The sequence below is a fragment of the Centroberyx gerrardi genome, chromosome 1, assembly GCF_048128805.1.
Source record: "Centroberyx gerrardi isolate f3 chromosome 1, fCenGer3.hap1.cur.20231027, whole genome shotgun sequence".
Taxonomy (NCBI): domain Eukaryota; kingdom Metazoa; phylum Chordata; class Actinopteri; order Beryciformes; family Berycidae; genus Centroberyx; species Centroberyx gerrardi.
In genome coordinates this window covers 12,342,804-12,366,162 of record NC_135997.1, presented here as the reverse complement: position 1 = coordinate 12,366,162, position 23,359 = coordinate 12,342,804, and the positions used below count along the sequence as shown (strand labels likewise).

General features: G+C 43.5%; 2 protein-coding genes across 2 annotated transcripts in view; both read left to right on the top strand.

The window, feature by feature from the left end:
- The window catches only part of spg7 (SPG7 matrix AAA peptidase subunit, paraplegin), a 240,869-nt gene that overhangs the window by 192,987 nt on the left and 24,523 nt on the right, over positions 1–23,359 (top strand). The window lies entirely within an intron of this gene.
- On the top strand, positions 148–22,815 carry galns (galactosamine (N-acetyl)-6-sulfatase). The gene is made up of 14 exons (XM_071919542.2): positions 148–282; positions 612–735; positions 1,507–1,581; positions 1,725–1,827; positions 2,090–2,233; positions 3,063–3,129; positions 3,834–3,961; positions 4,461–4,600; positions 4,792–4,895; positions 9,527–9,684; positions 10,307–10,409; positions 16,064–16,185; positions 20,472–20,589; positions 22,443–22,815. The coding sequence occupies exons 1-14, from the start codon at positions 172–174 to the stop codon at positions 22,527–22,529; spliced, it is 1,584 nt and encodes a 527-aa protein (XP_071775643.1). The 5' UTR covers positions 148–171; the 3' UTR covers positions 22,530–22,815.

Sequence of the window (23,359 nt, the reverse complement as noted above, 5' to 3'; positions counted from 1 at the left end):
GATAAATCAAACAAATCATACAAAATGTAAATATCTTAAAATGTGCCGTAAAGAATCGCTTTAACAATTGCTTCACTGTGTATGCGCAAGTGTTGCGCTTTAAGTCCCGCATGAAAGCGAACAAACCCACTTCCTCTTCGGCTACTAGTCATATGACTCTACTGCACTGCAATGCAAGTGATGTCTATGCAAACTTTGGCTTTCTTCTGTGTTATAATATGTGGTTGTTGGACACAGAAGCCACCAGTGCCTCCAAACATTATCATCATGCTTATGGATGACGTAAGTTACGATGTTTGTGTGGTTGGGACAATTTTACAGTTCATTGTACAGATCTGTGAATGAGTGAGTGACAGCTCAAATCTCAAATCTCTCTCTCTCTCTCTCTCTCTCTCTCTCTCTCTCTCTCTCTCTCTCTCTCTCTCTCTCTCTCTCTCTCTCTCTCTCTCTGTTTTTTGGGGAGAGTCGTGGCTGCTTGTACATCTGTGTGCAGTGCAGTCTAAACTCAAGCTTGTGAGTGAGTGTGTGTGTGTGTGTGTGTGTGTGTGTATCAGTATTTGTTGCACTTGTTATAGACTCTTCCTCCTTCCTTACTTCCCTCTGCCCTCCAGATGGGTTGGGGGGACCTGGGTGTGTTCGGCCAGCCCTCTAAAGAAACCCCCAACCTGGACACTATGGCTGCTCAGGGCATGCTGCTCCCCAACTTCTACACAGCCAACCCGCTCTGCTCCCCATGTGAGTCAGCAGCACATAAAGACAACAGCTTCAACCAGATTTTACTTTATTGCACGATATTCATTTCACTCTCTTAACACAGTTGCATCAATTTCTATCTTGTTACTGGGAATTATCTCCTGTGTTTTTATTAAGTGGATAAAATGTTGAATGAATTCAGGATTGATGATTTGAACATATAAACTCACTGCATGCGACCTAGAGGCACACCTCTGTTGTTACCTGAAATTAAGCTTGTTACATCTCCATATTGTAATTTACACAACATGCAAGGCAAGGAGCCTGCTACAGCGATGCTATGCAGCCAGCAGGCTCCTTTAGCTTCCTTTGAAAGTCAATTCAACTGTGATGAATAAGGGGTTTGAGTGTGCAATATTGTTTGATACTGGAAAGGAATCCACGAAAAGCAGAAACAATTTGATGTACAAATAAAGACTAAGCTATGCTTGCCAGAGCAATATAGTTGTGATCCTAACTGGGACAATACACTAGTAAAATATACTCATTTTACTTAATTTATGAATTTAACAAAATTGTTATGCAAAAGAGTTCTGTCCTCATAATTAATAATTTGAGCACATTAGACTAATTAATTAGCTATCTCCAACGTGTTTGTGCCAGGAGGAAGGCCGGTGCATGACACTTGACTCTGTTTCTTTTCCAGTGAAGCGGTATTAGGAAGTCCAGTATCCAAACCCTAATGACAGTTTTAATTTTGCATATCACCTGGAGGAGCTTATATACTTGTTTTTTTTTAAATAATTTTCACAGCTAGAGCTGCACTTCTCACCGGGAGGCTGCCTGTCAGAAACGGATTCTACACCACTAATGCCCACGCCAGAAACGGTACACTCTCTGTTTATCCTCACCGTGTAAATTGTTCAGTTGCAAATAATTCCTTGCAGGTTCCTCATTGCTTAGGCTACAATGTGCAGTATGCAGTGCAGTCATGGAATGTCTTGTTTACTAACCTTTGACCTTTTTTATAGCGTACACACCTCAGGAGATAGTGGGAGGGATCTCCAAGGATGAGATTCTGTTACCGCAGATGCTGAAGAAAAATGGCTATGTCAGCAAGATAGTTGGCAAGTGGTGAGCTCTTCATATTTCTCTAGTGTTTGTTTTAGAGGTTTATGACGTTTTTAGAGGTTATACCAATGACTGTGAAGTATAACAACTAACAGTCTTTCTAGAAATGAGTTCAGTGAGATGGATCACTAATATCCACTTGGCTCGCAAGGTTAATGGGTCAGTAAATTAGAGTAAATTGAAAAAATAATTGATTTTTTGACGATCCCATAAATTAATGACATTGTTCTTATGGTTTGTGAATCTACTTTATTTGTCGTCACAGGCACCTTGGCCACAGACAGCAGTACCTTCCTCTGGAGCGTGGTTTTGATGAATGGTTTGGTGCGCCAGACTGCCACTTCGGGCCCTACAACAGCAGCCAGAGACCCAACATCCCCGTCTACAACAACTCAGAGATGATTGGCAGGTAGAACCGCACACACGTGAGCACTCAGATGCCCCTATACACAGCAACAGACACACAGAAACAAAGACCGAAAATCTCAACAAAAAAAAAATCATCTTTCCCCGTGACTCAGTGGAATAGTTTGTCTGGCTGCTCCTCTGGATGAGTTGAGTTTGTGCCCCCCCCCCCCACTTTCTTCTCTGTACCAGCTGTGCTTGTGTATTCCATTTTCCGCCCATTTGTTTTCCCCAAAACAGCCATATGTGTATTCAGGGTCATTGGCACTGGCAGCCGGGCGTGTTTTTTCGCTTAGCCGTGGGTTTAATCAGCGCAGCATACCTGGGCCCTGGACAGACGTACACACACACACACACACACAGTACACGCGTAGACACACATACACACACGCGCGCCCTCAGGAGACGGCAGGTTGCGTTGGCGGTGTGCGAGGACACCTGGAACAAGCGGAGCATGAGAAAGAGAGACGCCTGTCACTGCTTCTCTGCTCGCTGCGCCACGCTTCAGCGCCACCTCATAACAGTTCCCTCTGCTCGGCTCTGCTGAGACTTCCCAAATATGTCTTTCTCCAAAATCTCCTCCAAACACGGTCTGCGAGGGGGAAATATGCTTCCAGTGTCTTAATGATATTGTCTGCAGTAGTTTCGCTCAATTTAGAGGCAGATTCAAAGCCCTGTCAAAACAATCAGGTGCTTGCAAAAAGAAATATTTTTTACCTGCATCGACTGGTGGAATAAGGTTAGGTGAAATGGATTGGTGTGGCTTCAGCAAGTCTTCAAAAGGGTAACTAGGTGTAGTAAATGAATCATGTCAACCCACCTTTTCTTTCCAGATACTATGAGGAGTTTCAGATTAATAGGAAGACCGGAGAGTCAAACCTCACACAGATCTTCTTGCAGGTGAGTTAAAGGCTCGCCTGTCCCTTCTAAAGTTGGTTCTGTCTAAGATAAAACTCTTGCAGTGGAGCACAAGTATATCATATTGGCACAGGTAATTCCTATTTTTTTACATTTTCCTTTGCAGAGCAATTAAAGCAGCTGCAGAGGTCTATCTAACAGTTCATTTAAAGACTGATGTTGGCCTTTGATCGTTGCAATAGCTTTTACTAGCAGAAACGGATGGGTGACTTCTGCACGCACACATAATGATTAGCTCTCCCGCCTGCGCCAGTCCTTTCCATTCTATTCCTAAAGGGATCAAAAACAGCATGCAGAGACACACTGCATGCTTGAGAGGTGTAATATATCATTGCAGGCAGAGGATGGATGTATCAAGCAGTGCTTTGTAATGCTCCTATTAGCATGTCTTATGGGGACTGTTATTCATGGTGGCTGAAAGCACGCAAAATGACACAAAAAAAAGCAAAACGTTCAAATGCTGGCTTGTGTTTGTGGTCGTTAAGTTTTGTTCTGCTTACTCTCAGCCACCAGAAATAAATAAGTGCGCTGCTGAGAACGATCCCCATAAGACATGCTGGCATTAGTATTGTAAAGTGATCTATATATACAGCCCTACAGCCTCAGTGTGGAAGTAACTACAATATGTCATTTGACTCTGCACTGACAGTGTTGTAACGGTCTAACACCACCTCCCGCCTCTACAGGAGGGTCTTGACTTCATATATCGTCAGGCTGAAGCCCGCCGGCCCTTCTTCCTCTACTGGGCCGCCGACGCCACTCACTCCCCTGTCTACGCCTCCAAGCGCTTCCTGGGGAAGAGCCAGCGTGGCCGGTACAGTCCTATAGCTTATCTATATCCTACCTCACTGACTTTTATTCAGTGTTATTTTGCATAGGCTTAGGCTACCATTGACACGAGGGCTGGGCGATATATCGTATAATATCGATGTTGTGATATGAGACAAGATATCGTCTGGGATTTTGGTTATCGTTATATTGTGAAATAACTTAAATGTTACTTCTTCCTGGTCTTAAAGGCTGTGTTACGGTAAAATGATACAGTTTTCTGAACTTATTAGCCTGTTCTGGCTGAGAAAAATGAACAATGATTGGCTTTACCTGCTCATCATTTCCATATTACTCATTACTCATTACTAATGATGATTACAAATGTTCTTGTGTGTAAATAACTCATTCTTAAATTACTCATCCCCAAAATATCATCACATTAGTTGACACCCAGTCCAGCACACAGCAGATGCACCCAGGCGTTTACTTGACTGTATATCTAAAGGGGAGCTGTATGAGCTGTGATTGGCTGTGTGCTGCAGGTACGGTGATGCGGTGATGGAGCTGGACGACAGCGTTGGTCAGATCCTGTCGCAGCTGATGACACTGGGCATCGAACGAAACACCTTTGTCTTCTTCACTTCAGACAACGGAGCTGCTCTTATGTCTGGCCCGAATGAGAGTAAGTGCCACACACACACAAGCATGCACACACACACGGGTTGTGAATTACCTGTTCTTTTATGTTGCCTTTGGTGAGTCTATTTGCTGTAGCTGTGTGTGCCTGTGTCTTTCTCTGCACTGTGTATGTGTGTGTGTGTGTGTGTGGACATTGATGCATGTGTTTGTGTGCTTGTGTGTTGGACTCCTCAGGTGGCAGCAACGGGCCGTTCCTCTGTGGGAAGGAGACCACCTTTGAAGGGGGCATGAGGGAGCCTGCCATCGCCTGGTGGCCTGGACGCATCCCAGAGGGCACGGTGAGAATGCCGCCGCGCTTTCAAGCTTCTAATCAAATCAAGCCTCCCCCCCCCCCCCAAAAAAAATGAGGATCACTCACTAAATCCCAAAGACCATCGCATTCAAGCTGGTCCTAGATAAGCCTACGGACTCCAGAGATGCTGGTTAGATCCAGAGCCAGGTTTTTTTTTCTTCTAAGCGTTGTCGCCGCCTATCAACAGGTAGCAGGAGCAGAAATGTTCCATCTATCTGTAAAGCTGCAGGCGCTGTACTGTCAAGCAGGTTGAGAGTAGAGGAATAATTATTTCACTAATCCTTTCTCTTGCACTGTTGTTGCTTTTTGTTTCAACTGTGTATCATTTACCGCTTTACGTCTGCAGACTGTGGCCCACCGGTGTCGTTCAGCGTCCATAAAGTGATTGAACTCCATAAACAGTTAAGATAAACTGTTTGTTTGAGTGCGGGCACATAGCGTGTGTGTGTGTGTGTGTGTGTGTGTGTGTGTGTGTGTGTGTGTGTGCGTGCTCTCTCGCCGTTTCCCAAATATTTTAGGCTGGAGTTAATAAGTCTCAACACCCCATCTCTCTCTCTCCCTCTCTCTCACTCTGACTCTCACTTTTTATTCCTCCATAAGCATGTGCATGGAAAGACACCCCGTACCCCCCCTCCCAACTTAACCCCCCACACCCACCCACACCCTGATCCTCTAAGCCTGTGCGTTCTGCAAATGACTTTTAATTGTATTAGGGGCAGCTGTGACACGGGGCTGTGACGCAGAGGGATTTGGTGGAGGAGCGAGCGGAGGCTGCAGTCTGCAGGCTGCAGTAAGCCTTGCCCCTGGCTCATCTCACAGGGGTGTGCTGGGGCCTGATAGCGCTGCAGAGTAGCGAGGGAGAGGGGGATTGGGAGCGTCTTAAGCGGCTAATCTGTTTGTGTGTTTGCTGAGGTTGGATTGAGCCGTAATGAGGACTTCAGTATCTGAATATGCCAGGCGCTCAGGATAAAGGAACGGGAGGGGTGGGGGGTGGGGGGGGGTGCAAGGAAGGAAGCAAGGAAGAAGTAAAAGAGGTGGCTGGTACAGAAAGGAGAGGGGGAGGAGGGCTGGGGAAGCTGGCACTGCCACACTGCCAGGGATGGTGTTTTGTTTGCGGGGCTTTGCTGCACCTGTGCCACATTATGCTTGACCAGTTCAAACTGTTTGTGTGTGTGTGTGTGTGTGTGTGTGTTTGCACATGCGAGAGCCTCCATGCCTACTTATACATACATGCACATATGTATACGTGTGTGTGTTTGCCGTGCATATGTGTGAGTCAGTGTGTGACAGAGAACTACCTGCTTTAAGACCAGCTGAAGAGACGGCTGTAAATAATATGGCTATCGAGCAGAACATCACAAACACCTGTGTGTGTACGTGTGTATGTGTGTACGTGTGTGTGTGTACGTGCGTGTGTGTGTGTGTGTGTGTGTGTGTGTCTTTGTATTTATAGTCAAGGCTTGGAGAATGGGGGGCTAGATCCTCCCTGAAGCTCTCCGGGGGTTGTGATGACAAAGCGGCTTTGTTGCAGCTACTGTACTCTATAGCTGTGGCTTTATCTGTTTCTGCTTGGGAGGGAGGACAGAGGAGGCACAGGGTCGCCCCCCTCTCTCTTATTTTGCGTTGGACTGAAATCTCTGTTGATCTGCACATTGAAAAAGTCCATAAGCTCTTGGAGCAAAATGCTGGACACAACAAACGGCCATGCAAGCCTTTGTTAAGAGGGGCTTCCAGCTGGGTTACTGTACCAGCGGAGTACAGACACCGCTCAGATCTTTACAGTATTAAGATGAGGAGATAAGTTGGCATACCTACCAAGTGAATGATAGGAAGATCACTCCAGTGTATATGGGGAGATGCCATTAAAATTTCCACACAGTCAGCAGAAACAAAATGCGCTCTGTCTCAATTATGTATTTTTGTCTTATATTTATTTATTTTATTCGCATCTATGGATGCATCCGAGCCAAAAGCAGTGATTTAGCATAAATTTGTCAAGTTCTCTTACCTCTCTCGTTAAGAAATGTAATCCATTAATTGTGTTCTTTCAAGGAATTGTAGTCTTTTATTCATTGACTCATATTCAGGTGGGTGAAAGGAGGTGTGCTGGAATGAAGGAGCGTGGACGGAGGGAAGCAGGTGCAGGTTCAGCATTCCCCCAGTGCCTGTGGGGGGAGAGGGGCATGCCAAGGAGGAGAGGGGGATGAGGGTGGTGGTTGTAGGAGAGGAGGGGAGGGCGTGTGTGTGTGTGTGTGTGTATGTGTGTGGGGGGGGGGTGTTGGCCCCCCAACGTTGTAGAGCGTCACAATCCCTTTTGTTGTGTTTTATCAGGCAGCAGACACACAGGCAGAGTGGCTGAGACAGGGATAGAAGCACTGCCTCCTCAGATAACCAACATCACCACTCACAACACAGAGAAAGAAATGCACAGAGAGAGAGAGAGAGAGAGAGAGAGAGAGAAAGAGAGAGTGACATTAATAGAGAGTGATGAGGCAGACAAAAAAAAAGGAAGAAACAAAGGGTGACGAAAGAATGAAGTTTCATGTAGACTACAAAAGAGGGCAAAGCTAACAAAGAATGGAAGGAAATGAAAGATGGCGGCTCTTAAGATAAATTCCTCTGTCAGACCAGTCTCAGTTTGGAAGTTTTGGTTTTTGGTAGCGCAAGTTAATACGAACTAAATGACAGTTTTGGCTCTTCTTTTGTCCTCTCTTTTTTGTGTTTTGTGTGAATATGTGTGTGTGTCTGTGTGTGCATGTGTTTGTATGTGTGCATATGCGTGTGATGGGGTCGTAAGAAAGAGAGAAAGACGGAAGTGAAGGACTAAATGTGTTGCTGAGTGTGTGTGTGTGTGTGAGAGTGAGTGAGAGTCTGGATGTGCAGATAGATCATGGAATGCATTGCAGGGCCTTTTCTGTGGCTAGTTCTGTGGATGCAGAAGAAAAGGGAATTCATTTCAGTGCTTAGGAGCTTGTGTGTGTGTGTGAGAGAGTGTGTGTGTGTCTGTATGTGTGTGCTGGCTGCCGATAGGAGCACAGCGGCACATGGCGGCGCAGCTGCAGAGGCCTGATAGCACTATCTGATTGTGAGCGTGCCGTCTCCCTCTAAGGCTTGCTCAGGAGAGAATGGAACGGAAGATCAAGGATGACAGCGAAAAAATGGCATTTTATCTGAAAATAGTTCAAAGTTTATAAATAAAATAAAGCTTTTCACTGGGACTGGGAAAAGGAGATAAAACACCAGCTCGCTCCAGCTCCAGCCGCCTGCCTGCCCAGGCCTTGTCCTCTCCCTACTTCCTCTCCCCTTTCTCCTCGCTCCTCCTTTTTCATATTTTTTTTTTATTTTTTATTTTTCCTCGAAACTCATTTAGAAAGAGAGGCGTTTTGGAGGTTTTATAATAAACCTGCAAGCCGAGATTAGAGGGGAGACTGAAGAAATGCACCCCTTCCCTACATGTGTACACACACACACACATACACACACACCACACATACGTCCTCTCATGACTATGCATTGTTACCTTGTTGGCTTTCATAGAAGAAAATCCAGCTTAAAAGAGGATGCACGTGTTATTCCTGCGGTATTGAATACTTCATTCTTGATTTGTGAACATGAATAAATCGCCCCCAGTGCCAGAAACAAGGAGCCAAGTCATCAAGAGACGAATCTTAGAGCTGCTCCATTGATGGCGAATGGGAGACCAACACAGTAACATGGCTCAGGGTGGGCACAAGAGCAACATACCTGTCAGCACTACCATAAAATTAAACCCACTTGGATATAAAAGCTCAAAGGTCAAGCTCAACATGGAGCAGTGCCAGGGTTTGTCTCATGATGATGATGACATCACAGTTTAGAGGCTTGGCTGTCTCGTTTCCAGCTGTGGGAGAGAGTTGATCATGTTGGCTAAAGTATTGGCTAAAAATTAACTGAGGTCATCGAAATAAAATATAACGGGGTTCCCACCATCCTGGAAAACATGGAAAAGTCATGGAAGTTTAAAATAGTTTTTTCCAGGCCTGGAGAAGTTAAAGGTTTTTTTCTTGAATACTGTCAAATGTCACAAAAAGCTGTGGCTGGCTCTGACCTATTAGAGGGAAATATCGTTGGTTGCTGACTGTTTTTTATTGACAAGTTAAAATAATATTCTAATCCTTGATTTTCAAGTGAAAAACAAACTAATGCTTAAGCCAGTGTAGTTGATTTGAGTTAGTTTTTGGTTCAGTCGCTTTAAATTTGGTAGTGGAAATTTAAAAACGGGGTCATAGAGAATTCACAGAAAAGTTGGGAATTTCATCAGTGAAAAGGTGTGGGAACCTTGATATAAATAATGTGTTTGTTTTAGTGTGTGTTTTCACTTTAATGTCCAAGTACCATATGTAGGTAGCCTACCATGTGTGTTTGTGCATCCACCTGGATATGTTACTGTGCTTTATGCTGCATTGTCTCTCCCTCTGGTTGCTCCATTTACCAAGACTCTATTTCAGGATATCCTGACACACTGGCTTTGTGAAATAGCTGCTTTTGAACCAGTATTGAAGTATTGGGATTCAAATTTAAAATGCTCCTCTACAACCTGATAGCAGTTGTATCTTGTGTGTCCTTGTCCTCATGCAGGTGAACTTCCAGCTGGCCAGTGTGATGGACCTGTTCAGCACCAGCGTGGCCCTGGCCGGCCTCAGCCTTCCTGACGACCGAGCCCTGGATGGACTGGACCTGACACCTGTCCTGCTGAACCACACACACACACTCCAAAACACTTCACCCGCAGACAGGTCAGTGCGCATACTAGCTGTTGTGGGATTTCGGTGGTCAGAGACTTGGTTATAGCTGAACTTGTCTTCATTAAGGAGCCTGCAGGCAGACGATCAGAGAGTAGCAGGGATGTGAGGTTTTCCTTTTTTCAGTATTTAATGTTTTGGGACAACGCTCCCCTTTACTTTTCATGGCAGATCGGTGCTAACCTGCTTTTTATGTTCCTGATCACATCCCTGAGTTGGAGAGCGAGGTTCGTTTCATCATGTAGGAGAATAAACCAAGGCAGGCTTTGTGTTTGTGTGAATACGGTGGATTAGAGATTTCTGATGGTTTGGAGGAGTTTGAGGGGGCAGAAAAGTTAATGATCCTCACTGGATGGTGGAAAGAATATAAAGAAGTATGGGTATCAAACAGTGTTGAAGAGTAGATCTAAAGGTGAAGTGTAGGTAATAATTAAAATGCAACAAACTGGTTGGGATTTTATGTCTGGGTTAAGGTTAGGGTTAGGGTTTGACCTGAACAGATTTGGACAGAAGAGCTAAAACCTACTTTTTTTTTTCCAAACCAGAAGAACCCTGGAAAAACCAAATCTGAGCATTATTTCTTCCTCTCACAAGCCACTTCTCTCACCCTCAACAGGCCCATCTTCTATTACCGTGGGAATGAGATGATGGCTGTGAGGCTTGGACCATACAAGGCGCACTACTGGACCTGGAGCAACTCATGGGAGGAGTTTAAAGCGGTGAGATTCCCATTTTTACCACAGAGACTCTTTCTGTTTTCCTCAGTTCTTCATGTGCTCTGCCCCATCCTCCCTCTTTGTCTCTCCTAATCTTACTCAAACACACAAACACTTTCTCTGTTGGTGTTATCTCGAAAAATGGCTCATCAGTTGACTGCCGTGTACATCAGTGGGTAATGAATATTAATGAAGAGACCCCACATCAGCGAACTTATATCATTCATCAACCAGTTGACATGTTTGTTCTAACTCCAGTGGAGAATCTCTGCCTCTCCATTTATATACTGACATTTGGCATCATAGAGCTCAAAAGAAAGAAAGGCAGGTGCAAGCAGTATGGTGGAAGCACCTCCCCAGGCTATAATTACATCAACCCAGTGCTGATTAAATGTATCAGGAGAAATGTGGAAGCTTACACTTTAGAAGTAGAATAGCGAATGGGGACTCGGTGCTGTTCTGATCCCTGAGGGGAGGAAGTGGGTCCTTCTCTCACTCCTCTATCCTTAAAAACACGTCCCTCTCTCTCCCAGCCCCTCTCCTCCCTCCGCGGCTCTGCGTTTCTAGCGATCCAGTTTGTTTTATGCCCCATCGGTCGCTTAAATTGCTCTCTCCTTCAGGGCCGCTGAATCAATAGCAGCCTCCTTTATCAGCTCATGTGAACTGGAGTGGAACTTCACAAATAATGGCGTCTGATTGCCTGTGAGTTGCCTATCGATTGGTGTGTGTGTGTGTGTGTGGGAGAGAGAGAGAGAGAGTGTGCGCACACGGACATGCATGTGCAATTCTCCATACAAACATGCATGTGTCTGTGTCTCTGTGTGTGGCTTTTGAGCTCCTACAGTAGAAGTGAAAGTTCAATCCCCGGTCTATTTCTGTATCATGTCATTATGGTTGAATTCTCAACCTGTTCATCTCATGTAAATCAAAATACATTTTACAAGCAACAGAAATGTAAACAAAACACAACATTGACAAATGTAAGATACACTAAGCTTCACATTTAGCCATCACATACAGTCATACTTTGTGTCAACAGCTTTGTCAATTAACTTGAGAATGAAAATATGTTTAATGGTCTGTGTTTTGGCCCTTTTAACTTTTATTTGGATTAAGGATCATGCCTTAATTGTGCTACAGTTTCATCAGCCTATGAAATTACCTTAACCCTAAAATCACCATATTTATCCAGTGACACAAATGTAATATCAAACACCTTTTCACTGAAACTTGGCCTAAACGAGTCTGGATGTTTTTTTTTAGAAACAAGAATCATGTTTTCTTGCTTGCCCTTCAGTTTTGGTAATACATAAAGATAATTTTGTTTTCTAGGCCCATGGTGAAAAATAAACAAGGGAAGATAAGTGTGTCTGTGTGAAGAAGAATGAAATTACAGGTTAATAGCTGTGAGAAGTATTGCTCTGTCCTGGCAGCGTTCATGTGGTTCAGCCAGGGGGAAAATGAGAAATTTCACAGGCTTAAATGGCTCTCATCAAACTCTCTTGAGGCAGTGTGGTGATGTTAATATTGTGAAATGTATTTTGTTGTGACTGTGGCTTCTTTGTGTCTGAAATGTTGAGTAACCTATGCATTTAGTAGCTCTATGAAAGCTGTAATAGCTTTTTTTTTTTTTTAACCTTTTTTCAAACTGGTAGAATACCTCATGAGGTGAATGGAAAGTGATAAATGACCTGTTTCCCTCACACATGTTAGTCCTACACTGGATACTTATTTATTGGTATTTATTGGTATGAATGCTGTTGTAGAGAGTGACAAGACATGAAAGAGAGTGATGTGTGCCATAGGTCATGAGCCAGATGACATTAATGCGTCCTTGTTTGCTGAGCCCACTGACTTAATTCTTGTTTTAGAAAAGTGCTATATAAATAAAGTTATTATTATTATCATTATTAATGGAAAATTGCAAGTATGTACAGTAGGCTACAGCAACGTGCAGCGCATACAGTCCACCTGGAACCGATCAATGTCCAGCAAATGGGCCCATAGTTCAACTGCAATATAAACAGGGCCTCGTTTCTTAAAAGCATCTTACGAAGTCTCTTTAGTTTGTGAGGTGTTTCCAAAAAGCATCTTAACTTAAAAGACGCTCTTAAAAATGATCGAAGGTAATGACTGTCTCTGACCGGTCCTAGAAAGCTAAGTGCGTCTTGAGAAGGAAAACAAGCACAGATCCTCTATATATCCATCTTATATACTTTATTTCTTTATTAGGCCTATATTTTTTCCGCTAGTGAGCTCTATATAAAATGGATGGGTGTGGTGATGGTGTGGTGGAGTGGTGTGCTCCAGGAGAGGGGAACACTGAGTCATGATTAAAAAAAAAAAAAAAAACGTCTTTGTGTGCTGAGGGAATCCTGTAAGAGGAGACAAAACACAAAATGGGTGGCGTCTGCGATTGCTGCAGCTGGAGTGGTGAGCTTTTGGAGAAGGGACAGGGAGGGGGAAAAAATATTCTCAAAAGAATATTCAATAACTTGCTGACATGCAGTGAAACCAGTCATGTAGGCTATTGTGCATCTGTTGTGTTGCCGTCGCCCGGACCGCAATGTTGTGGGAAAACCTGAACAGTGTGTCATTAAAACTGACAGCTGTCTTGATCAGAGAGCAAAAGCTATGATATGAATCATCACTCCTAAATCTGAGGCTATATTCATTTTTGCTCATGGGCAAGTATCTCGAGCAACAGAGAAGACAAAAGCATACATTAACATTAAACCCACGAACATACTGTATGCCTGTTGCATTAAATGACATAACAGTTGGATCTAAGCTCTCTACAGGCGATATAGATAGACAATAATGTCTCTGTGGTGATTCAAAGCATATATATATATATAATTGTTTCTGTTGTGTATTTCGTTTTTGTTTAGTAGCCTCTTTGATGTATTTGCACAATATCACATTACTTAATTAATCCGTTATTATGAAACCAAGTCAACAAAACACTTCAACACCTTTCATACTGACACAGCGGCTTTAAGATACACTTAACTAACGTGGGCTGCTGCTCTAAGTGCTGCTTTGAGAAACGCACGTACGAACCTTCGTAGGATCACACTTAAAAACACTCTTAACGCGATCGTTAATGGGAAACGAGGCCCGGGTCTGTATAATGTGTTAAAATGTCCTAGTCATTTGTGCCCTGCATTTCCATAAAAATAGACTAGTACAAGGGATGGGACAACATGCTTAAACCCACGATACGATTTGATACGCGACATGGGGTTCACGATTCAACACAACCACGGTACGATGTAATAAATAAAAGTTCAATGACAACAAAGTCTTTAGGTTTATTTTTGACACACAAATCTTTCCAGGAATGGCATCGGCTTTCTAGAATGTAAACAACAATTTAAAAATGTCATTACAAAGCGAAAATAATATAATTTTTATGGAGAGCTTGTGAAATTGTGATGGGAAAGCCATCTCATTTGTGATTACTACAGCAGAATAAATGCCCCACGATACATTTTGTCACTTTTCTGTATTGCGATACATTGAATTTCGATATATTGTCCCATCCCTAACTAGTACCATGGTGAAAAAGAGCTATTGTTTTATAGATTCAGCCACAATCTACACAAAACTATGATTATTCCCCTTCAGAAATCATGCTTGGAGATTTTTTTTTTCTTTTCCCTGGATAAAAATAGGCACCAAATATTTCCTTTTCCAAATCCATCCCCACCACCCCTGGCTGCTTCTGCACCTTATCTTGTAATGGGGACTCCCTCTGCTCCAGTTTGAAAGCAGCCTGGTTGTATCTATAGCATTAATGTCAGGGGAAGATATGGAGTTCTTGCTGTTATTTCTCGGGTACAAGAGACGGAGTCAGAGAGATACACACAGCGGGCCTTTCTTGCTCCTCCTCTGGGATGAGTCTTTTTGCATTTCTAAGACCTTGGCTTCAAAAGACAGTATGGGCAAGTCTGGATCATAGGAGACTCAGCGGGAGGGTGTGGGGTGGGTGGATATATCTTTCCATTTCTCTCTCTCTCTCTCTCTCTCTCATTCTCTCTCTCTCTCTCTCTCTCTCTCTCTCTCTCGTCTCCTCTCTCTCTTCTCTCTCTCTCTCTCTCTCTCTCTCTCTCTCTCTCTCTCTCTCCTCTCTCTCTCTCTCTCTCTCTCTCTCTCTCTCTCTCTCTCTCCCTATATATATTTGGAGGTCTGTTGAGCGGTCCCAGAGGGGGGCAGGAACAGTGCCTTACAGATGAATGCTCTCTCAATATTAGTTGTGCTCATCAAAAAGTGTGTGTGTGTGTGCGGGGGCAGATCTCGAAGGGGGTTCTGGAGGATTGAGTGTGACTCAATCAGCCTGTGATCGCTGCCAGGCCACTATCACAGCCTGGGAATGGAGGCATGGAGAGTTAGAGGCGTGGAAAGAGGAAGGGGAGGCGGCACAGGGAAGAAAAGCCCCTGATTTTGAGGGTGACTTGAACCCCTTCATGATGCACCAACAGCACATCAGTGTAACACAATGGGTTGGAAGACAATATACATACAGGCCATAGTACAGTTAACTAGTATCGGGTGGATCCCAGCCCATATCTAAACATCCAGATCTCTTCAGTTCAATTAAATTCAGTATTTCAGATTCAGTTTTAATCATACAAGAAAACACTGAGAGCAAAGCCCTCGTTTGGAGGTGTTCCAACCAAATGTTTGTAACATTAAACAAAATATATACAGTATATAAATAATAGTATATGAAATACAAAAGATTAGACAATTATTCAAGTTGGACACAAACACAAAGTCTTTTTGACCTGTGGGACCTCCTGCTCTGAAGACCTCGGTTCATGTATTGTATACAGTTGATCCAAAGAGTGAGTGACCAGAGGTTCTTTCATAGTTTATGAGAGCCTTGTAGCTAAAAAGAGGGCAGTTCTGCTCTCTTTTAGTGGGTAGTGATCTCCTACCAACAGACAACAGTGATGGCCGCTGAGGCTGCCACAGGACTGAGAGCTAAACTGACTCCAGTGGTTTAGGAACAGAAGCTGCAGCAGGCGTGTGAATGACACCCGATAATTGAGAATAGGAGGGAGATAGAAGGGCCACCCTCTGTCTGTTCACAACACTAACATGAGATTCCTTCCTATCCAAAAGCCAAATTTACCTCTCACTTTTTGAGTCAGATAGGTGTTGCTTTCAAAGGACAGTTTATCACCTGTCCAGATGCTCAGATATCTATAATCTGATACATAAATCTGATAATAAATACGCAGATCGTTTACATCTACATGGTGCGATCTAGGCCAAGTGTTTTCCTCGTTTAAAGCCAATTTGAGATGAGCTAATGACTTTTGAATGTGACTGAAACCATGCTGAAGACCCCTAATTGCCTGCTGGATTAGAGGTGCGCTTGAATACCCGGCACAGCCAAACATTAGTGGGAGTCCTGAACAGTTCTGCCTCCAGCTTAGTCCTTTAAGTGAATTCTCCTTCCCAGATACACATTGTGTTCTCTTTTGCAATATTCTCAACTGTCCTCTATTAGCAGAATCTGATCTCAAACTGCCTTTTAAATGAGGAAAATACTAACATGCAGGTTTGTGGCTGTTACAGTAAAACCAAAAGTTGTATATGTGTGTGTGTGTGTGTGTGTGTGTGTGTGTGTGTGTGTGCATTTCCAGGGTATCAACTTCTGTCCAGGAGAAGAGGTACCGGGCGTGACCACTCACATCCAGAAAGAACACACACTGCAGCCAATCATCTTCCACCTGGGGCGGGACCCTGGAGAAAGATACCCCATCAGGTCAGATCCCCCGAAACAATTAACTCTGCTTGCAACTGATTTCCAGGAGGGAGAGGAGGGGAAAGAGGGTGACAGAGGAGAGGAAAGGAGAAAGGGAGGGAGAGGAGGAGGAGGAGGAGCAGGAGGAGACAGAGGACAGGAGGAGAGAGGTCAGAAAATACAAGGGAGAGGAGGAGGAGGGGGGGGTGAGAAGAGGAAGGTGGTTTGCCTGTTGGAGCACAGAATGTGTATGAGATCAATGCTGATGCAGTGGTGTGAAAGAGAAGGCAGCTGATTGATCTGCTCAGGCGGCGTGCGCCTGATTAAACCCTCCTCTTTTGTGATTGCAAACAGCTCCTTAAAGATCACTATCTGGCCCCTCAGCCCCTCCGGTGCACCGCTGCAAGTTAAAATTGCAAGATAAATTGTTCGGGCCTAAATTGAGAGCGAGTGCTGTTTAATGGAGTTTTGTGTGTCTCCGCCTGAGCTCAGAGGAGAGAGTGAAGCCAGAGGACGCAGACTGCCAAGGCCAAACTAAGAGCATTAAGGGTCCAGAGGTAGACGAGCATCAGCCTTTACTGTGGGATATTATTGTGGGATATTTACACTACCAGTCAAAAGTTTGGACACACCTGATTGAATGTACGATGTTTTTCATTCTCTTAAAGCCATTTTGATCTAAAGGCTTATGCTTAAATGCTCGAATTTTGTTTTTTAGACAAATATAAATAGTGAAGTTGATGCCTGATGTATGAATTTCTTTCCAAAGCCTTTGCCTTTTCATCAGGGCAAAGGGGCGGCTACTTTAAAGAATCTAAAATATAATATAGTTTTGATTTGTTTAACACTTTTTTGGTCACTGCATAATTCCATTTGTGTTATTTCATAGTTTTGATGTCTTTACTAATATTCTAAAATGTGAACAATTGTAAAAAATAAAGAACAACGTGTGTGTGTTCAAACTTTTGACTAGTAGTGTATATATTATCCTTTTCAAAAGAATGGTGAAAGCTGGATAGATTCATTTACTTTTGCACTGACACCACCATTCACATGAATGCTACCATGAGTTATAAATTCAGATGATCTCCATAATGCTTTGATGAGGGAATATTCCTACTGTGCACTCTTCTATCTGGATTCATCCTCATCCACGTATGGATTCTGTCTCGGCTCCCTGCTGCCATGAAGGCTCCCGGACTGACCTTTTCCTTTCTTCCTTCTGCCGCTCTGCCTCTCATTCTCACTCTGGCCTCATCTCCTCTTTTCACCTCCTGCTCAAACTCCTTTCACTCCTGACGTGAGATTGGATGATGAAACATTAATGTTGTTTTTGATTTGCTCACCTTTTAGCCTTTGCTATTCACTTGGAGGAATAAAAAAAAAAAAGAGGAGAGGAAAACCAATCAACAGGCACTCATGTATTATGCTGAATGCTAGGTTGCGTACACACACACACACACAAACCAAAATGCACAATCATTTTTCATCTGTGGGTAGCAGTCATTGGGTTTGTCTGCAAGGTCACAGTACTCCTGTGTCCTATGACCCCCCCACTCTTCCCAACATCCCTCTTGCACGCTCTTCTTCTCTCCTCTCTAATCTGTGCTGTTAATTATCCTTTCTCTCCAAACTTATGTCTTACTTTTTCCTTGTTACTTCTCTCTCTCTCTCTCTCTCTCCCTCTCCACCTTCTGCTATGTGTCTCGGTTCACTACTCAGCTGCTGTCCCTTGGCATCCACTGGGACCATTCTCCTCCATCCTAGTTGTGTGTGTGTGTCTCTGTGTGTGTGTGTGCATGTGTGTGTGTGTGTGTGTTTTGGCCGTGTGCTCCTCGGTCCCCCAGCTGGACTGGCTGCCTGGCCATCATTAATCTCTGTCTGCACCTAAAGAGCCACTTAAGATGATGTAGGGCCTGTCTGCACACATACCTTCACTACTGTCGCAGGCTGTGATACAGCAAAGAGCACACACATACACAATCTCCAGTCCAGGACAGTCACAACAGCAGCACAGTGTAGATTATCACTATGTGCTCTGGGACAGAATATAGGAATTAACATCATTTTTACTTAGCACAATTGAGCTTCTACATGAAATATAGTTGAAATTTCTTAACTTTAAGTTGTTTTTTTTTCTATTTTACATTACATTTTGCTGAAAACATGGTGTTTTTTTTCTCTCTCGTCACTGATGACTTAACACAGACCAATCTGTGAATGTAACCGCTCTTACCATTGTCTTAAATGGATATGGTGGCTTTGGAAGAGGTCTCTCTCCGTGTAGATAAGGCCTGTATTGGTGAAGATGAGGCACAGACCAGCCCAGATCTGCCATGCACCTCACTGGGGTCCTCGGTGCGTTTGGATACCCAGTGGATTTGGTCCAAGCTTTTTCCTTCCACTTCGCCTCCTGCGCCCTATGGGACTGAGGTTAACACAGCCCCAGGCCCGCTGTGTCACCGCCCACCTCCAGCTCACCTCCCCAAAGCCCCGGTCACCCAGAGTTTAGTCCCGGCCCTAACGTAGCAGGCACAGTCTGGCCTCATCTGCTGCCTGACTGCCTGCCTGCCTGCCTGCCACCAAGCTCTTCTGTCCCCAATCAATAGTCCTCACTGAACTGCTCAATTTCCACTGGGGTGGAGAAGATGGTGGAGGGAGGAGGGGGAGCAGGACAGATGTATTTGATTGTCTCCTCAATTCCCCCACCTTCTGCTGTGTGTGTGTGTGTGTGTGTGTGTGTGTGTGTGTGTGTGTGTGTGTGTGTGTGTGTGTGTGTGTGTGTGTGTGTGTGTGTGTTCCAGCAGTAATGTTATGAATCAGTAATCAGAGCGGTGACACACCTGAGCAATGCCCCCATCCCCCCTGGGTGCCATACATTATAAATCAAAAGACTTCATTTGCATACAGCCTGGTTATTATTCCAGATTTTGCCTCTGCACCAGTAAGCTAAGGGTTATAATCATGATAATGAGCTGTGCTGACTGTGGGCTTTTCATTATTTGTTTGGAAAGGGGGCATAAACAAATGATATTATTAGTTTTTGATTTAGAGGTTCGCACTGTAAGATTTTCAATGCATAGACAAAACAATCGGAAAGTTTGTGTACCACGCAAGCTTCTTAGTGCATCGCATGCTTTGTGTGCAGTCTTGTATGGGTGAATTGAATACTTACAGCCCTTTGATAAATCTCTCTCACATTTACTTGTATTAAGTCGCTTCATCACTTATCAGAAAATGAATCACAACAATCAATAGCGGACACAGATAGGAGGGGAATGAAATGTCCCTCTCGCTGATCAAGATACTGTCTTCCAGGGAAGCAGAATTCACGATATTAGATAGCTGGAGCAATTTAATCTGAATCTCTGCTTTTCAATTTGAGGAAAGTAATCCAGTTGGCTCCCTATCGGCTCGGATCACGATGCTCTGGGTAGTTAGCTTATGACGAATGTGAATGAATGACTGTCCGGCCGGCACACACTACCAGTCCGGTGATTGTAGGGCAAGTAAAGGCTGAGAATACGGGGGGGGGGGGGGGGGAGCAGGTGCTGCCTTGTGGAGGAAGCCTCGCTGCCCTGTGGGAGATCTAGGGGGGAGGGTAGGTGTGAGCTGGACAGGGCCCGGGGTTATTACTCTAATTGACACTTCACCTCACACACATGCACATGCTCCCCGGGGGCCAATCAGAGGGCTGGGTTTGGGAAGAGGGCGGGAGTGGAGGGAGGATGGAAGGCTGGCACAGGTGCTGCTGGCGAGTGTATCAGGGGTGTAATTGCACTGCTGATATTTGTCTATCCGTGTGTCACGCCACCAGACGCCCACTCTCCCAACACACACACACACACACACACACACACACACATAGCCCATTAACCCTACAGGTCCTATTGAGAGTAGCGTTCCTTTGAAAGCCTTCAGGGCCTCTGTGTTTTACACACTGAATATAATAATGCACAGAGGTGCTCAGGCTCACTGGTGTCCAACAATAGTAATTGAGAGACAGGGGAGGGGAGAGGGGTTACATAGTCCATCCTGCTGAGTGCGCTTTCCCAAAGGGGGTCAGAGTGGACGGTGTGTGTGTGTGTGTGTGTGTGTGTGTGTGCGTTTATGTGTCTGTTTTTGTTGTTGAAAGCTATGTCCTCACTCTGATATAATGAGTTAAGCTTGGAAGCTACAGAAGTGTCTCCATTGTGTACATGCACACAATGAATTCACTGCTGCACACTTTCACAACAACAACGCACACATTTCACCTTCCAGGGTTTATATCTATTGGTGTGTGTGTGCGTATTGTGTGCTTGCAGTGTTTTATCTAGGGAGTACGAGGATGTGCTGAGCAGGATCTCCCCAGTTGTGGAGAAGCATAAGGCGACCCTGGTGCCGGGCACTCCCCAGCTCAACATGTGTGACTTGGCCGTAATGGTGAGATTTATAATCCATAAATAAATATAGATTTTACTTTCATGACACACTATAAATCGGGTGATACATTGTTTCTGCGCTGTGTGGTGTTGTGTCTGTTTAATAATGAAATAAAAAGAGGCAGATCGTTTTAGTAGTATAAAATAGGCTTTGTCATGCGTCAAAGCTAGCTGTTGCCCACCACCTCCAGAGGCGGTGGACCAAAGCTAGATTTGAAGCCAGATTCAGTCAATTTACACAACAGATATGTTTCTTTTCGGCCAGCAGTCCTCAAAGCCAGACATGAAAAAGCACATTTTCATTAGTGTAAATACGACCTCTCCTTTGCACCTTATCTCTCTGTTCCTTTCTATCACACTTGCACATCAGATAAATTAAATAATTAAGGGAAATTGATAAAGCCTTTATGAAAGAATTGATAAAGCGCTCTGTATAGAGAAGCTTTTCTCATTTCCTATCTGCCTTCAGTCTGCGAAGAGCCTGAGGACCATTATTGTTCCGCTCCAGCAGATTCTGCCTTTTCTTTTCATATTTGTTTACCACTGTTATTTACATGCTCCTTATTTGCAGAATATATTACAATGTTTGAGGGAATCAGAAGTCATCGCCCCCATCTGGACCTTTTCTCCTTGATTGTTTGTCTGTGTTAGGCTTTTGTAAGGAAATTACTTTTTGCCATTTACAAAGCAGCTGAATTGAGCTATGGCTTTGTTTCCTTAAGGATCACTCTCAGCGATGAAGATTGTGATTTGCACTGCTGTCCTCTGGATCATTCCTATAACAGCACTGCCCCCTTGTGGTGGACAGTATAAACACCATTCCTTTAGGGGTTAGGTCATTTTTGTGTCCTGTCCTGTGTGATTTAATGTCTTGCCCTGTGTAATGAGGCTCTTGTACCATCAGGTGGTTACTGTGTCCTGTCCTGTCCATTTCTGTGTCTTATTCGGGGTAATGTGGGTTCTGTACCATTAAGTGGCCATGCATTAATCTCAAGCAAACTTTTATTGGATTGACACCATTATTTACACTTTTAAAAATGCAGTTTTGTGAAATTATTCAAAGGTTGTAAGTCTATAGCTGCTAAGTTTTTAAAATTGTATGGTCTGACAGAATAATGCACCACTTGACTGAATTTCATTGCCTTTTGATGACCATTTTTCATATCATTTAGCGGAATTTGTTCATGGAATAACTGAGTAATTCAATATTGGTGCCTTGACAATGTTATGGACAGTGATTTACACTGAGAACAATTGCACAGTGCAAAGCCTAGTCTGCAACGTCGCCAAATCGCCCAATAGTGAATGAATCAATTATTTCATGAATTCTGCTAAATATGATCAATTTTGATCAAAAGGCTTTGAAATTAAATCAGATCAAAAGGTGCATTGTTCTCTGAAACCACATACATTTTGTAAAAAAGAAAAATAGCTGTAGGCTATCTAGGCTACAGACTGGGATACATTTACAACCTTGGAAAAAAAAAAATCACAAAACCGATTGTGTTTTTTGTTTTTTCAAACATGTAAATAACTGTGCCAATCCAATAATGTTTGCTTTTGATAAATGGAAACAAATGACATGCCAACAGCCACACAGGACACACATTACATAGGAAAAGACACAGAAATGGACACAGGGCAGGACACTGTAGCCACCTAATGGTACAAGACCCTCGTTACACAGGACAAGACCCACAAATGATCTAACCCCTCTATCCACTGTTATTCTTCTCTCTGTGATCTGTTATTCTCCTGTAAGGATTGAGCTGTTTGTCAATTCTTACATGAGAATAACAGATCTTCCTGCAAAGACCGTCCTTTGTAATTAAATGTTGTCACTCTCTCTGACAGAACTGGGCCCCTGCAGGCTGTGAGAAGTTAGGAAAGTGCCTCAAAGCGCCCAAGTCTGAGCCCTGGAAGTGTGACTGGCCTCACTGAGGCCGAACCTCCTGAGCCAGAGACCAGGATGAGGAAGCAGTAACTGAAGCTGTGCCTTGCTACAGATCAACAACCAACCCTGTTATGTTAAAGTATGTCAAATGTTTTGACGTACAGTTTTGAAGAACAATACATGATGCATTAGGTAACATCAAGGGAATTTTATTGTTTGTATGAATTTTTAACAGAATTATGCAATTACTTTTTTCAGTCTGCTTTATTGCAGCTGTGCAATTGATGAGACATTGTTTCCACAACAGCTTTTATACATTTGTACTTCATTGCTTAAGGTAATAATTAATAATATAATTCTGTATATTTTTTTAGTTGCACTGTAAGACATGATGTTCCCAATAAAAGTGAACTTTTTATACAACATTGTGATTATTTTTGGGGTTGTAAGTAAATACATGAATATGGATACACACATACATACACAGAGATAATTATTAAAATAATAAATACATTGAAATGGTTATACAATTAACCAAGTCTGCTCTGATTCCTGTTTCTCTGGTATGGATTAATATACCTGAGAATCAACACTTTAGTTTCACAGTGAAGTTAATGAGTATGCTGCTAAAACATCAAATATTGAACTGCTGTCCAAATGCTTATGGACCTTGCTGCTTCTGTTGTTGGATTATGTATCATGGGGATGTAGGAATATTTGCTTGTACATGGCCACATAACATATTAAAGGAATAGTTCACCCCCAAATGACCAGAGCTTTGTGAGTGGGGAAAAATCTAGGAGATAATGAGGTAAATATTGGACTGCCAATGCAGCTCAATTAAGAACATTCTTCTGTTCCTGTGAAAGTAATGGAG